The following is a 16,583-nucleotide window of genomic DNA, read 5'->3' on the forward strand; positions in this document are numbered from 1 at the left end:
TTTTAAGGTATCCGATAACCCAAAACAATATCAGCATTGTCATTGAAAGTTCCTACACACATCCACAGTATTCCGCGCCTGTTGTAAAAGGTTATTAAAAGCAGGGGCCTCACGACTTGGGATGGTACAGGTGGGTTGGTGATCAGGAGGCCCCTAACTTTTGACGTTGCCTCCATGTACTTGTGCCAGACTGCACTCTTTCACGTCTCCAGTCCAACTTCCCTTGGGTAACGCGTATTCCTTTCGGATTCCGATGGTTTTAGGTGTACGAAGACTAGGGAGTCCATCATTCGCTTCCTTTTGCTGATACTTTCATTCCTTAAAGGGTCAGAAGTCTTCAGTATTTTATTCTAGTAATTTTAAGAGGGGATAGTTGGCCCTTCTCTTCACACATTAATTAGCACCACTAGAATGTAAGGAAGTCGAGGATTCATAATTATAATGAGTGGTAAATAGGGATGTACTACCACAAACAAGGATCTTTAACAAATAAAATGTTTATTTTAATGTACATATGTACAAGAAATCATGTACAATGCATAGAGAAAACATCGTCTTTAAATGTAGACGTCCACCAGCTAGTCCTGTGGTATTTCACGAGTCTGGATGATCTCCTTTAGAAATTGAGATGATGCCTTGGGAATCCTGGGTCGCGCAGGATCGGTGAAGTTCACGTAATACACACCGAACTTCTCCCTGAAAAAAATTAGATTCACATGAATGACTTCCAATTTTAATCCAATAACACTGGTATGAATAACAGATATAAGACAATTAAAATGAAGACTGGAAGAAAACTGTTTGAGGTTTGAACCGAAGTCTAAACTGAGAGTAAGTACCATGAGAGTCCGGCCGCGCGGTGTAGGGGGCAACGCGTCCGCCTGTCACCCGGCGGCCCCGGTTTCGATTCCCGTCCAGGTCAGGGTCTTTTAATTGTAATGGTTAATATCCCTGGCATGGGGACTGGGTGTTTTGTGACGTCCTTAATCTTCCTTTCCTCACACACAACATTCCACACTACCGCCATTCCAATTACACGCAGGTTCATACAATATGGTCCCAGTAGGGGCAAAAGATCCACATGGGTCGACGCCCCTGTCAAATAGCATTTTTTTTTAAATGTACAATGAGATGTTTGAACAGTTTATCATTCCTTTTCTTCCAAATCAATAGGGTAGAAATGTTCCCGACAATAGATAAAAACCGGTATTTTATGATATGTCTAAAATTGTCTAGTATCTTAAAAACAAGGAGAATGTACGAAATGCAAATTATTTCACATTCTTCCTAAGCATTTTATAAGAATCAACAAATCAAAGCAGGTAAAGTGCAAACACTATGCCTGAGGATCTTTCTGCTATAGCTGGTATCGTACTGGCCCGTCTCGCTACAAAGAAGATCAGTCCACCATATTCCTCACTGTTGTTCAAGATGACAAAAAGAATTGATCAGACGTGAGTCGGAAACTCCATAAAATCTTATTTATTCAATTAAGTATTGCCTTCGTGATGAACTCTCTTGGATTAGAAGTAACTCTGGTAAAATTTAAGTTTTCCCCATAAAACAAGGTTATCAAAAGTTGGTGTGTTAAAGGCTACAGCGACCACGAAGAAGGAACCTCGAGACTATTTGTTGCTGAAGAGGCGTGAGGTTTCTCGAGAATGAAAGTAAATGAATTTATCCAATTCAGGATGGAACTAGTAATTTTAAGTTCTATGTTAAAAGCCCTGACCTATCTCACGTTGTTCATGAGTTTCATTTGGCAATAGCTATGTGTTACGAGGTGTTGTAATGGAGTCATGACGAGGCTTGATATCCCACTCAGTATCACACGAAGAAAACCTCCGATGCAAAGATGGTGCAGACATTCAGAACTCCTCGACCATCAGCGTCATGTGTACATCAGGAAAACCTCGACCCACAGTCGACATTATTATTATTATTATTATTATTATTATTATTATTATTATTATTATTATTATTATTATTATTATGCCGTGTATTTACTTCTCCCCCTGATTATCTCACGCCTCTTGTAGCGGTCTGTTGATATCCATGTTTTGGTGCCATATTCGGCACCAGCAATTACCCGCGGCTTCGCTCGCATAGATTTCGTAATTTGATCAAAGTAATCGTTCCTCGGCATTGTACTAAGACATTATTTGAAAAATTATCTGAACATTTCTAAAGTATAAAAACTCACCCAAAAACTGATTTTCATTTACCCCAGAAATTCTTTGTAAGCCATGTTTGTGGTATTACCTTTTGGGGCTAAGACGATCATGCGACATAGAACTGTACATGTGAGAAACAGTCTTCTCTCAAGTCGAAAAAATAAATACATCTCTCTTTATTTTAAAAGGAGATTTCAAATACCTATTAACACATCTGTAACATCTTCAGTTTTTGAGATATATATGAGTATCCCCATAAAAAGAAATCAACCCCTTGATCAGTCCTTCCCTCACCTTCACCCCCATCTAAGTGTATTTTCCGAAAACAAAAATACATGTTTCTTTATTTTTAAAGGAGTTTCCGAATACCAATTTTCACGTCTGTAACATCATCAGTTTCTAAGATATATGTATCCTCATAAAAAATAATTCAACTATTTTTCACTTCCTTTCACCCCCTGTTAAGTGTCTTCTCCGAAAACAAAAAGGTAGGCCTACAGGTTCCTGTATTTTTAAAGGACTTTCCAAATACCAAGTTTCTTGTCTCTAACATGTTAAGTTTTTGACAAATAATGTAGATATACCGGTACTCATTTTAAAATTTCACCCGCTTTTCCAATTCTTTTCAGCCCCTTAACTGGATTATCCGAAAACGAAAAAAATACGTATGTCATTATTCTTAAAGGAAATTCCAAATACCAGTTTTCTTGCCTGTACGTCTGTAACACCTTCAGTTTTTGAGATAAATATAAACTCATAAGAATAATTCAACTTCTTCTTCTTCTTCACTTCTTTCCACCCCTCTCCCGCCTTAAGTGGATTTTCCAAAAACAAAAAATACGTGTTTCTTTATTTTGAAAGGAAAATCAAAACACCAACTTTCACGTCTGTAAGAGCTTCAGTTTTTAAGATTATTCCTATAAACAAATTTCAACTCTTTATTTATTTACTTTCAACCCCACACCCCTTACGTCGATTTTTCGAAAAAAAAAACAAATGCGTGTTTCTTCATTTTTAAAGGAAATTCCAAATATTAATTTTCACGTCTGTAACATTTTCAGTTTTCGAGATATAAGTATACTCAAAAAAGTAATTCAACTCCTTTTTCACCCCCGCCCTACCCGTTAAGTTGATCCCCCTCCTCAAAAGTGCGTGTTTCTTTATTTTGTTAAGGTGATTCCAAATACAAATTTTTACGTATGTAACCTTAAGTTTCTGAGATATAAGTTTCTCCATAACAATAATGAAATTTTTCACTTCCTTCCCCCCCCCCCCCCCCTTAAGTGAATTTTCCGTAAACCAAAAAAACTTGTTTCTTTATTTATACAGGAGCTTCCAAATGCCAAATATCACTACTGTAACATCTTCAGTTTTGAGATATATGTATCCTCATAAAAAGGAATTAAACTCATTTTTCACTGCCCCTGCCTCCACCCTCAAGTTGATTCCTCCCCGCCCAAAATGCGTGTTTCTTTATTTTTAAAGGATATTCCAAATACTAATTTTCACGTCTGTAACATCTTTAGTTTTTGAGATATAAGTATCCTCATACAAAGTGTTCAATTAAATTTTTCAATTAATTCACCCCCCTTAAGTGGATTTTCCAGAGACAAAAAATTACGTGTTTCTTTACTTTGAAAGAAAATTCCGAATACAAATTTCCATATCTGTAACATCTTCAGTTTTTGAGATATAAGTATCCTCATGAAAATAATTCAACTCCTTTTTCACTCCACCCCCGCCCGTTAAGTTGGTTTCCCCACCCAAAAAATGCGAGAATCTTTATTTTTAAAGGAGATTCCAAATACCAATTTCCATGTCTATAACCTTCAGTTTTGAGATACAGAAAAATAATTCAACATTTTTTTACATTCTTTCACACTCCCCACACAAGTGAATTTTCCAACAGCAAACAGTACCCGATTCTTTAAAAGAGCTTCCAAATACCAATTAACACGACTGTAACATCTTCAGTTTTCGGGATATCACGTAAGCTCGTAAAAGGAATTCATCTCCGGTTTCATCACCTCTCCCCCCCCCCCTAGGGAGTTTATTCCCCCACCAAATGCGTGTTTCTTTATTTTTAAAGGAGATTCCAAATACCAGTTTTTACGTTTGTAACATCTTTAGATTTTTTGGTATATATATATATATATATATATATATATATATATATACACACATTCTCATACAAATAATTCAACTAATTTTTCAATTCTTTCACACACACACCCACCGCACCGTTAAGGGTTTTTTCTGGAAACCAAAGAATACGTGTTTCCTTATTTTTAAAAGAGATTACAAATACCAATTTTCACGTCTACAACACGTTAAGTTTTTGAGATATACTGTAGATACGCTAATTTTAAAAATTCACACCCTTTTTCAGTTCCCCTTCAGTGGATTTTCCGAAAAAATATTTACATTTACAGGAAATTCCAAGTACCAGTTTTCAAATCTGTAATATGTTACGTGTCTGAGATATTTAGCAGATATAGTCTTGTTTTAAATTCACCCCGTTTGTCACACTTATTTACCCCCTATGCAACGGATTATCCAAAAACGCAAAAATACGTGTTTCTTTATTTTCAAAGGAGATTCATAATTTCAATTTTCATGTCTGTAACATCTTCAGTTTTTGAGATATAAGTATCCTCATAAAAGGTGTTCAACATCTTTTCCCCATTTTCACACCTCTTAATGAGATTTTCCGAAAACAAAAAATGACGTGTTTCTTTATTTTTAAAGGAGATTCCAAATACCAATCTTAACATCCGTAATTTAAGTTTTTGAGGTATAGATATCCTCATTTAAAATTTCACCCCCCTTTTCATCCCCTTAGCGAAGGGATATCCAAAAATCCTCCCTTAGCGAGCACCTACATGTTAATATGAATGTATCTCCAAAATTTCATTTCTTTATGTCCAGTAGTTTTGGCTCGGCGATGATGAATCAGTCAGTCAGTCAGTCAGTCAGGACAAGTTATTTTATATATGTATATAGATAGATATTTAAGACGGCCAGTATCCAGTAATCGGGAGATCGTGGGTTCGAGCCCCACTGTCGGCAGCCCTGAAGATGGTTTTCCGTGGTTTCCTATTTTCACACCAGGCAAATGCCGGGGCTGTACCTTAATTAAGGCCACGGCCGCTTCCTTCCACTTCCTAGGCCTTTTCCATCCCATCGTCGCCATAAGACATCTGTGTCGGTGCGACGTAAAGCAAATAGCAAAAAAAAAAAAGATATTTAAGACATGTAATTTAGCTGTGTTTATTAATATATTGCTTGTTAATTATGCGGAAAATAAATTCTGCCACATCCCCTATGAAAGCGATTTCAACGAGATATTTGTTTTAAACTGCGGCCTTCTGCTGCGCTTGTTTATTCTCCTTGCCTCCATGGTAACGTGCCTGCCCCTTTTCTTGGCCTATTGTCAGCTGTTTCCCCCTCCCTTGACGCCCGGTTCCCCTCGCCTTGCGGAGCGCTAGTCGTGATGGGAGCTTTGACTTGGCTTGGGACGTGGCTGGGTATACCGCTCCCAAGAGAAGCCCATTAAATAACCAAGACAAGACAAGACAAGACAAGACTTGGCTTGGGAACAGCGAGCTGGCTGGTTACTAGCGTTTTGTACGAGCGGGCCGGATCTGCTCGGGTCTCAAACTTTCCGAACGCCCATGGAAATAAGGTGTTCAAAGGGATGACTTTTCACTTACCTAGGGGATGACGGGAGGACTTTAAATATTTCCTGGTGAAGTGGATTGTACTATGTTTCAAATTACTTCAGATTAGTCGTTACTTTTGATAGGTAAATGGGAAAATGTAATTGTAATACGGTCCTCTTACTGTTGATCTGGCCTTTCGCCAAGTGGATATTATGTACTCTGTAATCTTATATGGTCGCAGTTTCGCGACATCTGGGTGTTATAAATTATACGCAAGTAAGGATATCTTTATGACTTGAATTGTAACCTTGTCCAGAATCATGTTATTGAAATGTTAGAGGCGCGTCTTATGAAATACAAATTATTATTATTATTAACTTCAATGTAAAGTTTTATGCTGGTTTCGCTTGGGCACAACCCCTTAGTTTATGTGACCTTTTTCTTACTGCTGAAGGCTGTTAAAGGTTTTGTAGAACGTTCTCTCCACCAAAATTGTATATCCTATAAAGAGAAAGAAAACCCAAGAAGGGATTCAAAGTTTCAATAAATATGTTATATATCTTTGAATATGTGCTCTCATTGACCAGGTCCGGGGCCGTACGCTTTTCTTTCTCGTCCAATTGGCTAGCGGGGCATAACTTGGTACCTAGTGGTGTAATTATTATTATTATTATTATTATTATTATTATTATTATTATTATTATTATTATTATTATTATTATTATTATTATTATTATTATTATTATTATTATTATTATACAATTTTGCTTTACGTTACACTGACACAGATAGGTCGTATGGCAACGCTGGGATACGTGGGATAGGAAAGGGCTAGGAGTGGAAAGGAAGGGACCGTGGCCTTAATTAAGGCACAGCCCCAGCATTTGCCTGGTGTGAAAATCAGGAATTACGGAAAAACCATCTTCAGGGCTGCCAACTGTGGGGTTCGAACCACTTTAATAATAATAATAATAATAATAATAATAATAATAATAATAATCATCATCATCATCATCATCGAAGCTATAATAATTTTTCACACAGAATTTCACTGACTTCACTACTCATTCCTAACAACAGCATGTCGTCTCAATATATTTTTTTGACCGGGCGAGTTGGCCGTGCGCTTAGGAGCACGCAACTGTGAGCTCGCATCCGGGAGATAGTGGGTTCGAACCCCACTGTCGGCAGCCCTGAAAATGGTTTTCCGTGGTTTCCCATTTTCACACCAGTCAAATGCTGGGGCTGTACCTTAATTAAGGCCACGGCCGCTTCCTTCCCATTCCTAGGCCTTTCTTATCCCATTGTCGCCATAAGACCTATCTGTGTCGGTGCGACGTAAAGCAAATAGCAAAAATATATATAAATACTGAAAAAAATGGCGTTCATTTTTAAATTATCATGCACAGTGTTGTCTCCAATTTGCTATGGACAAAATTATATAATACAAAATTTGTTTACAAAACTCACTTGAATTAAACTCTGGGAAATTTGTACAGTATTACTTACGTGTAACCACTAGTCCATTCCATATTGTCAATTACACTCCAGGCTGTGTGACCAATGACATTAGCTCCATCCTCATACACTGCCTTCAACAACTCCGTGAAGTGACTCTGTAAAGGAAAGACATTTGCAATTCAGTGATAAATCAGCTTGTTGTACATTTCAGGATGAAGTGATTTTCCGTAGCCATATAATTAGAGCTGCAAAATTTATGTATAGAGAATCTGGAGCTCCAGCTTATTTTGACTTTGTAGCGAACTGCTACTAAATTAAATAATGAAAATAAAAATGCATAAATAAACAACAAATCAATGGTACATAGGTATTCTAAGCCTGTGCAGAGAACAAAACTACCGTTAGATTATTGCTATTAAACTCTTTGGACTGCACTCCCCCAGTATGTCGACTATCAGCTCCATCAGAATAACACACTTACCACTTACATCGTGTTTATTGTGTGGCCCGTGGTCAAATGTTTTAGTGAAGATGCTTCGATGCGGTATAATGATGAATTTATATGAACACAAGTGAACGTAGGTGTGACAAACTGAATGTGGTAACTAGACATCGGATTTTGAGCAAAAACCTATTTTGTTCCTGAAAAGATGAAGTTGTATTTACAAGTTTCACTGATTTATAAGGTTAAAAATGCACAGTTTTAGTCCTTCGGGCAAGCTACTCATTGCTGAAAACATATATGAGCTACGAATTTGAGGTAAATAAACTATACTAAAGTATGAGAATATATTCTTTATTTATTCCTAAAAATTACAATACTTTTCTTTCTCATCGTTATCCGGTCGATTAGATTATCAGTTAGCCTTTTTCTACCACTACGAGCGCTAATGTGAGTCAATGCCGAGTTTCACTTAAGCCTTTATAACTACATTCGGTGCGGCCATTTTTCAAAAAATCAAGAAATGCCTGAGGGTGTTGAACCAAGAAACACATTACAAAAAGAATTATGGAAATAATTTAATTTGGCTAGGATCTGAATCAAAAATAATACGAGTAATGAAACACACGATTTTAGGCAGGTTTTTTGGAACTGCATTCAGGCCGGAAGTGATTTTCGAAATTTCTTTTTTTTTTTAGATTGATAGACCTATCCTTTCTTTTCTTCCTTTCTTAATCAGCGTACCCTCCAGGGTTGGTTTTTCCCTCGGACTCAGTGAGGGATTCCACCTCTACCAGCTCAAGGGCAGTGTCCTGGAGTTTCAGACTCTGGGTCGGGGGATACAACTGGGTAGGATGACCAGTACCTCACCCAGGCGGCCTCACCTGCTATGCTGAACAGGGGCCTTCTGGGAGGATGGGAAGTTTGGATGGGATAGACAAGGAAGAGGGAAGGAAGCGGCCGTGGCCTTACGTTAGGTACTATCCCGGCATTTGCCTGGAGGAGAAGTGGAAAATCACGGAAAACCACTTCCAGGATGGCTGAGGAGGGAATCGAATCCACCTCTACTCAGTTGACCTCCCGAGGCTGAGTGGACCACATTCCAGTCCTCATAACACTTTTCAATTTTTTGTGACAGAGCCGGGAATCGAACCTGGGCCTCCGGGGGTGGCAGCTAATCACGCTAACCACTACACCACAGAGGCGGTGCGTACCCATTTCGACATTCCCATTGTGCTGCTATCTGGCAACGAATTCTACTGGAAGAGATACTGAAGCTGAATTAATTTAAGGTTGTCAGGTGACACTGACTACCGCATTTACCAACAAGAATAACATGGTGTGCTAAATATGTTTGACCCTCCTTCAAAAATCGACTACCTCAACCGGTATCGAACCCGCAAACTTAGGATCCCGAGTCGGACACTCTACCACTCATCCACCAAGGCTAAGCAATGTCGGTAAGGAAGAAACCTAAGAGGAATTAATGTCAGGTCGGGAATACAAACCTGAAGCAGGCGAATAATTTCAAGGGATGGGTATTTTCCCCAGGGTCCGCCTCTGTGGTGTAGTGGTTAGCGTGATTAGCTGCCACCCCCAGACGCCTAGGTTCGATTCCCGGTTCTGCCGCGAAATTTGAAAAGTGGTACGTGAGCTGGAACGGGATCCACTCAGCCTCGGGAGGTCAACTAAGTAGAGGGGGTTCGATTCCCACCTCAGCCAACCTCGAAGGGGTTTTCCGTGGTTTCCCGCTTCTTCTGCAGGTAAATGCCGGGATGGTACCTAACTTAAGGCCACGGCCGCTTCCTCCCCTCTTCCTTACCTATCCCTTTCAATCTTCCCATCCCCCACAAGGGCCCTGTTCAGCATAGCAGGTGAGGCCGCCTGCGCAAGGTACTGGTCGTACTTCCCAGTTGTATCCCCCCACATAAAGTCTCACGCTCTAGGACACTACCCTTGAGGCAGTAGAGGTGAGATCTCTCGCTGAGCCCGAGGGAAAAACCAACCCTGGAGGGTAAAGGGATGAAGAAAGAAAGAAGAAATGAAATTAATCAAGGTGCAGCTAACGTAATGCAGCGAGATCTATGTATTATGTAAGAGTACAGATCTGTTCTCAGACGGAACTGAATGCTCGGTGGACTCAGGATGTAAGTTAAAAGTAATAGACATGAAAGTTGCAATATTTAATACTGATATAAACAGGTTTACATCTAGACCTCTTATCTTTAAATCATTACAGATTGAGTCTAACCACCGTTGTCTTGTTCTCTCTATATTACCAAGCGAGGTGCTGTGGAGTTTGCGTCTCGTAGCTGTCAGCTTGCATTCGGGGTAGTTAGTTGAGACCCCACTCTCGGCAGCCCTAAAGATGGTATTCCATGTTTTCCCACATTCACATGAGGCAAATTCTGGGGCTGTACCTTAACTGTCTGATGTTTGGAACTATTTACTAATCATATCCATGTACTTCTGTCTAATTTTCTCGTCCTGGAGATTTTCTAGCCTCATTCGTCTGCAGACAGATTTCACTTAATCTCTGTCCTAGACCGAGAGATTCTTAAGTTCACTACATATCAGACAGTGAACTGTTTCGTCGAACAATCCCCGGAATACCAAATCATACTTAACAAATTTCCTGAATTCATAGACGGTAATTATACAGGCTATTATGGATCTGGTGCCCCTTCCCTCCCATATATAGCAGTGTATAGCCTTATTCTTGAAGAATGTATTCCTAATTGGTAATCCCATACATGCACAGAAGTCCAGTAAACGCTGCTTCCCATTCCTATTAGCTTCCATATCTTCCCCACATTTACCCATCAATTTCTCACAACCCACAGTTCTATTTCTAATTCTCGCATTTAAATCGCCCTATCCTTGCTTTTGACTCTGAATATGATAAGGACGAGCTGACAGTCGTAGTGAAAGGGCGTACGTTCTTCTCGCTGCGCTTTCTCTCTCCTTGCCAGGCGCTCTGTACTTTTCAAGTATCAGCCAGGCACTTGTACTTATTAGTACATCTTCGAAGGAGCATTGTCTGAGCTGTAGCACTTTTCAGTGCTCGCTCTTTCTCTTCTACTGTTTCAGGAGGACCAGGATGGCGGCGATAACCGTCAACATGAGACCGGCCGACTTCGACTGCAAGGAAGCCTACCGAGAACTTCAAGCTAGGCTGAGCTTGGCGCCCGCTCCCGACTCCAGGCTCCCGTCGCTGCTGGTGTACAACCTGCGGGGGAAGGACGTGTACCGGGAGACGATTTTTATAGTCGATCTCCTAACAGCGATTGTGGAGCTCGACGGAGAGGATCCAATCGAACATCTCATCGGCGCGGTAATCCCCGGCTGGGCAGTCGTGATCTACGCCAAGGACGCAAGCCGCCTCCGACACTACGAGAAGATGATGACCCAGCACTTCCAGGTCACCCGGCTACCAGGACTCAGGGAGCACCCGGACGTCTCAGGCTACCACGAGGCAGCCACGCAGACGGAGTCCGGGACCGAGGACGACGGCGGCGCTCACGAGCGCCGCGAGGGCGCGACCCCAGTTGGAAAGCGGTACTTTACAAAGTACACCCAGACCAACAAGGCAGCCAACCAGGAACGACGACCACCTACCATGGCGAAGTGGTCGCAGACGCAGGCCTACCAGGAAGGGCCTGTTACCCGGGCGCAAACCAGGAAAGCGCCCGTGATGTTGGAGAGCAGCACAGCAGTGGAGAAGGACGCCCCCTGCCGTTCTGAGGCTGCTGCACAGGCCCAGCCTGCCTGCAAGTCTGTCGAGCTGCAGACCTCGATGTGCGCCCCACAAGACCGGGAACGCAGTCGAGAGCTAGCACCGACCGACGACGCCGCCGCCGCAAGCCAGGAGAAGGAAGAAGACGGCGACGCAGCGGAGCCACCAGCTACCCCGGGGTCACCAGGCCGGGAGGAGGGCCACCAGGACGAGGCCTCTTCCCCTGCCAAGAAGAAACCCCCGGGAAGAAGAAGACGACGCCGGACCAGGAAGCAGAACGCGACGCCGGCCCATCAGGAGAGGGCCGCCCAGCCGCAACCCAAGACTGCTCCCAGGACAGCAGTCAACCGATGAGCCAATCAGGAGAGGACCTCAGCGGGTAGCGGCAGTCAGGTGAGAGTAAAACGTCCCCCTCAGCAGCTCTTGCAGTGTTTCCGCTGTCTGAGGTGGGACCACCGTCAGGTCAGCTGTGGGCTCGAGGTGAGGTGCATCCGCTGTGGTGGTGATCACCACTACACGGCCAGCGCAGCACTTAGGGAGGCGCCGGTGTGCGCCAACTGCTCGGGGGGCCACCCGGCCTCCCATCGCAGTTGCCCTGTCTACCGGGCCATGGCGCGGGCAGAGAGGAAAGAGGCCCGGCGTCATGACCCACCCCCTTCCAGGAGGCCCCCGCCTCGGCGGGCTTGGCCTCATTCTCTGGGATCGGAGACTGGGTACGAGGTACCCCAAGGAGGTGGAGCCGTGCGGCAGGCCCTAGTGGTACTCGACGCATGGCTCCGCAGCCGGCAAGGACCGCGCTAGTCACAGCAGTGCCCAGACGGACTGATCCCCAGGCGATGGAATGGCGAGGAATGGGTTTATGTTTTGTGCATGTTATCTGTTTCTAACTAACACAACCTCTGGTCTTTTTCCAGCCCACATCCTTGCATGTGCTATCCATAATATGTCAGGTTTTACATGTAGGCTCTTTCTTCTTTCTGCCTATGTGGTTTTTCCCTGACCCTTCAATACCATACTTCAACACCATATACCTAACACAATCTCGCCTGGTAACGTGTTTGACATGTAAACAGGCAGATACTCCTTGTATCACTTCCCACTCTACCCAGCTATCTCTTTTCTTCTTAGAAATTAATAGCATGTCGGAGGCCATGCAGATTGAGTCGATGGTCACGGCGGGGGAGCGGGCTACGGGGGCCACCCGTATTAAAAAAAACCTGAATATGATGTCACTCAGTGCTTCACGAAGCTTGTCAACTTCATCCTCATCTGCACCCTCCCATGGTCAAGAGAATGAGGCAATTATCTTCCTAATATCTCCAACTGCTAAATCTATCCACATCATTCGCGTATTTATGTGCGTAACATAAACTGTGTTGCATGAAATAGTATTCCTGATGAACAGACCTACCCCACACTCTGCCCTTACTTTTTATCACCTGTTATGTTCACTTTACAATATCTTCTTCGTTATCTCCCCTTAACCGAATATCTTTAACTCCTAACGCATCCAGACGCATCCTCTTTCTTTCTTTCTTTCCTTCTATCCTTCTTTCTTTCTTTCTTTCTTTCTCTCTTTCATAAGTCCCATTAATATTGATAGCTCCCCATTCAATTCAATTTCGTTCGCCAACTTGTTTCCAAAGAGTTCCCCGCCTTTCAAAAGGTGGGTCTCCCTTACTTCTATAGGTCCAAGACTTGCTTTAAACGTTCTGAGCGGGTTCGGTCAAACTTCTATGAAGCAGGAATGGCCCCCTACTCAGACTTAGTTCCAGTGAGTATCTCTCCTGTAATGGGTGGTTTGTATAGTCCTAGCCACCTGAACACAAGTAGGCTATGATTCAGAATATGTCTGAGATGCCTACTCTAATCCCACAGTAACCGATTTCAGGACCACTTATTAGTCCACTCTGCTGTTGCCCATGGTTCACGAACGAGGACGTGAATACAGTAACCCATACCACAAACAACCACTGTCACCGAGCGAGTTGGCCGTGCGGTTAGGAGCGCGCAGCTGTGAGCTCGCATCCGGGAGATAGTGGGTTCGAACCCCACTGTCGGCAGCCCTGAAGATGGTTTTCCGTGGTTTCCCATTTTCACACCAGGCAAATGCTGGGGATGTACCTTCATTAATTCCACGGCCGATTCCTTCCCATTCCTGGGCCTTTCCTCTCCCATCGTCGCCATAAGACCAATCTGTGTCGGTGCGAAGTAAAGCAAATAGCAAAAAAAAAAAAACCACTGTCCCTTTTGTACAACAAAAATAATGCAATTAACCTTACCTTGAAGTAGTTAATTCGGTCTGTATCTTCAAGACTTCCATCGTCTGAATAGCCATTTTCTGTGATGAGGATAGCAGGAGCGTTGTAATTCTCATGGACCCAAGTGATCAACTTGCGGAACCCCCAGGGCACAACCTGAAAACAGAAATAGAACGTCTACACTTAACTTCGAAACGTCTCAGTATCTATTATAAAGTTCACTTGGGGAGATTACATTCAGAATTATCGATTGCGACCACAAGGAGCATCGTAGCTTCACTGAGTGAAAGGTTCCAAACAACAGAAATCGATAACAAAATTTTGGCGAGACACACTTCGTCTTGCACGAAACATCACAATTACTGGGCGAGTTGGCCGTGCGTGTAGAGGCACGCGGCTGTGAGCTTGCATCCGGGAGATAGTGGGTTCGAATCCCACTGTCGGCAGCCCTGCAGATGGTTTTCCGTGGTTTCCCATTTCACACCAGGCAAATGCTGGAGCTGCACCCTAATTAAGGCCACGGCCGCTTCCTTCCAACTCCTACGCCTTTCCTATCCCATCGTCGCCATAAGACCTATCTGCGTCGGTGCGACCTAAAGCCCCTAGCAAAAAACACATCACAATCCTATCTTTTTAATCATGTGGTATAATTCACTTTTGATGTGAACGATAGTTTCTGAACTGCATTGCAAAGCTCTATCCCTCTGATCTCGTTATAATTGGGTTTTCTGTAATGCCCAAGTATAAGAGAAAATTTAAATATGTATTCACTTCAAAATAGATCATTTTGTCAGAATATTCCTAGGAGAACAATGGACTTGGCCATGAAGGGTAAAAGAAGCAGAAGATAGTGAGCACATGCAAAAAGACCTCGGCAATGCTGTGAGATGAAGAGCAGGCAATGGTATGATGATAAGCGTGGTTTAAAAGTAAGGTTGTGAGTTTCACTAATAGGAAAAGTCCTCTCACTTTTCATTACTGCGTTGATGGGCTGAAAGTTCCTTATGGGGATCACTGTAAGTACCTAGGTGTCAATGGGATAATCACATAAACGGTTTTGTAAATAAAGGTTACAGATCTCTGCATACGGTTATAACTAGAGCCCGGATTTCCATGCAAATGCATGTTTTTCAATAAGCTAGCTACATTTCTCAAACTTTGCAAATATTCGTTTTACGACTTAACAATTCGAAATAACCGTCCTTTTTCCGTGCATGTTTGCATGTTTTGGCCATTTTAGGAGAAAATTCACGCATAATGCATATTTGGAAGATTTTGGATTTAATAACGAATATTTGGACGTTTAATATTGCGTAATATGACTTTTATTCTGACTTTGACGCATATAAATTGTTAACATGATGATAGTGCCATTTCTAAATGTTAGTGTGCAGAATTTAGGACAATTTTTCCACGTTATAGGCTATAGTATGCCTATTACTGAGAGACGGAGAGAATGTATTCCTGGCATCCTATGTGACAATAAAAGTTTTTAGCCTACATACGGTACAAGTCCTATAATCCAATTAACCAAACACTTTCTTATCTGTTGCATGAGTAAATAATGACGTATTTCAGAAGTCCCTACGTCGATATCTAATGCTTACGAATAAGGTGTCCCAGTTTTACAGTTGTACATTGCTATAAATTGAACCGTAAATTGCGCATTAATCATTGACAGCTCATTTTTCGTCTGTTAGACGAACAAAAGAAAACTTGTATCGCACTTCTGTGGCGCCGCGTTACTGGGATAGCAGCTTACAAACTCTGGTTTTTCATTGAATCATCTTCCGTTGTTATCCTGGAATGTCCTACCCGGAACTCGCGCACGTCACACGTCTTTGTTATCGCAGCAGGCAATCGTTGCCAGTTATTGAGGACATTCAAATGTGTCCGCAATCATCGCATGGAGAAGTAGCTGCCGCAGCTAGAGATAAGTTGAACAAATCAATTAATTCAAATCCTGATTTTGAATTCGTCAAGCTTACAGAACACGTATTGTGGTGAAAATGCAAAAGTTGTACAATTTGACCTCATTTTGTCAAATGTCTTCATTGAAGTATGCATCTCTCACTTCCTGTGATGCAAAAAGATCATTTCCTGTACTTAAGAATGTGCTGACAGATAAACGGATGGGCTTAAATCAAGACAATTTGGAGAAATTTAGGGTAGTTTCTGTACAATGTTTCCAAAGGAACTGAATTTTGATGGTGCATATTTTCCAGTTTATTGTGCATGTTTTTCCATATGATAGTGCATGAATGCATGCATATTTTGAGATTTGATAGTGCATGGAAATCCGGGCTCTAGTTATAACAGTATTTGGGAGGTTGTAGTAATAAAGTAAAGGAGAAGGCATGTAAGTCTCTGGTAAGACTCCAACTGGAGTATGGTTCCAGTGTATGGGACCTGGATTACTTGATCTGAGAACTGAAAAAAATCCATAGAAAAGCAGCTCGATTTGTTCTGGGTGATTTCCGACAAAACAGTAGCGCTATAAAAAATAGTTCAACGTTTGGGCTGGAAAGACTTGGGAGAAAGGAGACGAGCTGTTCGACTATTAAGTGGTGTGTTCCGAGCTATTAGTGGAGAAATGGCGCAGAATGACATTAGTAGAGGAATAAGTTTGAGTGGTGTTTTTTAAAAAGGAAATATTACAATATGAAGTTGGAATTCAAGAGGACAAATTGGGGCAAATATTCGTTGATAGGAAGAGGAGTTAGGGATTGAAATAATTTACCGATGGAGTTTTTCAATAAATTTCCAAATTTTGTGCCATTATTTAAGAAAAGACAAGGTAAACAACATACGTGGAATCCGCCACCTGGGCAACTACCCTAAATGCAA

General features: G+C 42.0%; 1 protein-coding gene across 1 annotated transcript in view; it reads right to left on the minus strand.

Moving 5' to 3' along the window:
- Window positions 1-481: 481 nt before the first annotated feature.
- The window catches only part of LOC136858636 (myrosinase 1), a 57,588-nt gene continuing 41,486 nt past the window's right edge, over window positions 482-16,583 (minus strand). Inside the window, exons 9-11 of the mRNA XM_067138339.2 lie at window positions 13,758-13,892; window positions 7,346-7,452; window positions 482-696 (exon numbers count right to left, since the gene is read on the minus strand). Coding sequence (XP_066994440.2) covers window positions 579-696; window positions 7,346-7,452; window positions 13,758-13,892 — 360 coding nt within the window. The 3' untranslated portion in view covers window positions 482-578. The remainder of the gene's footprint in view (window positions 697-7,345; window positions 7,453-13,757; window positions 13,893-16,583) is intronic.

The sequence above is a fragment of the Anabrus simplex genome, chromosome 1 (genome assembly GCF_040414725.1).
Source record: "Anabrus simplex isolate iqAnaSimp1 chromosome 1, ASM4041472v1, whole genome shotgun sequence".
NCBI lineage: Eukaryota > Metazoa > Arthropoda > Insecta > Orthoptera > Tettigoniidae > Anabrus > Anabrus simplex.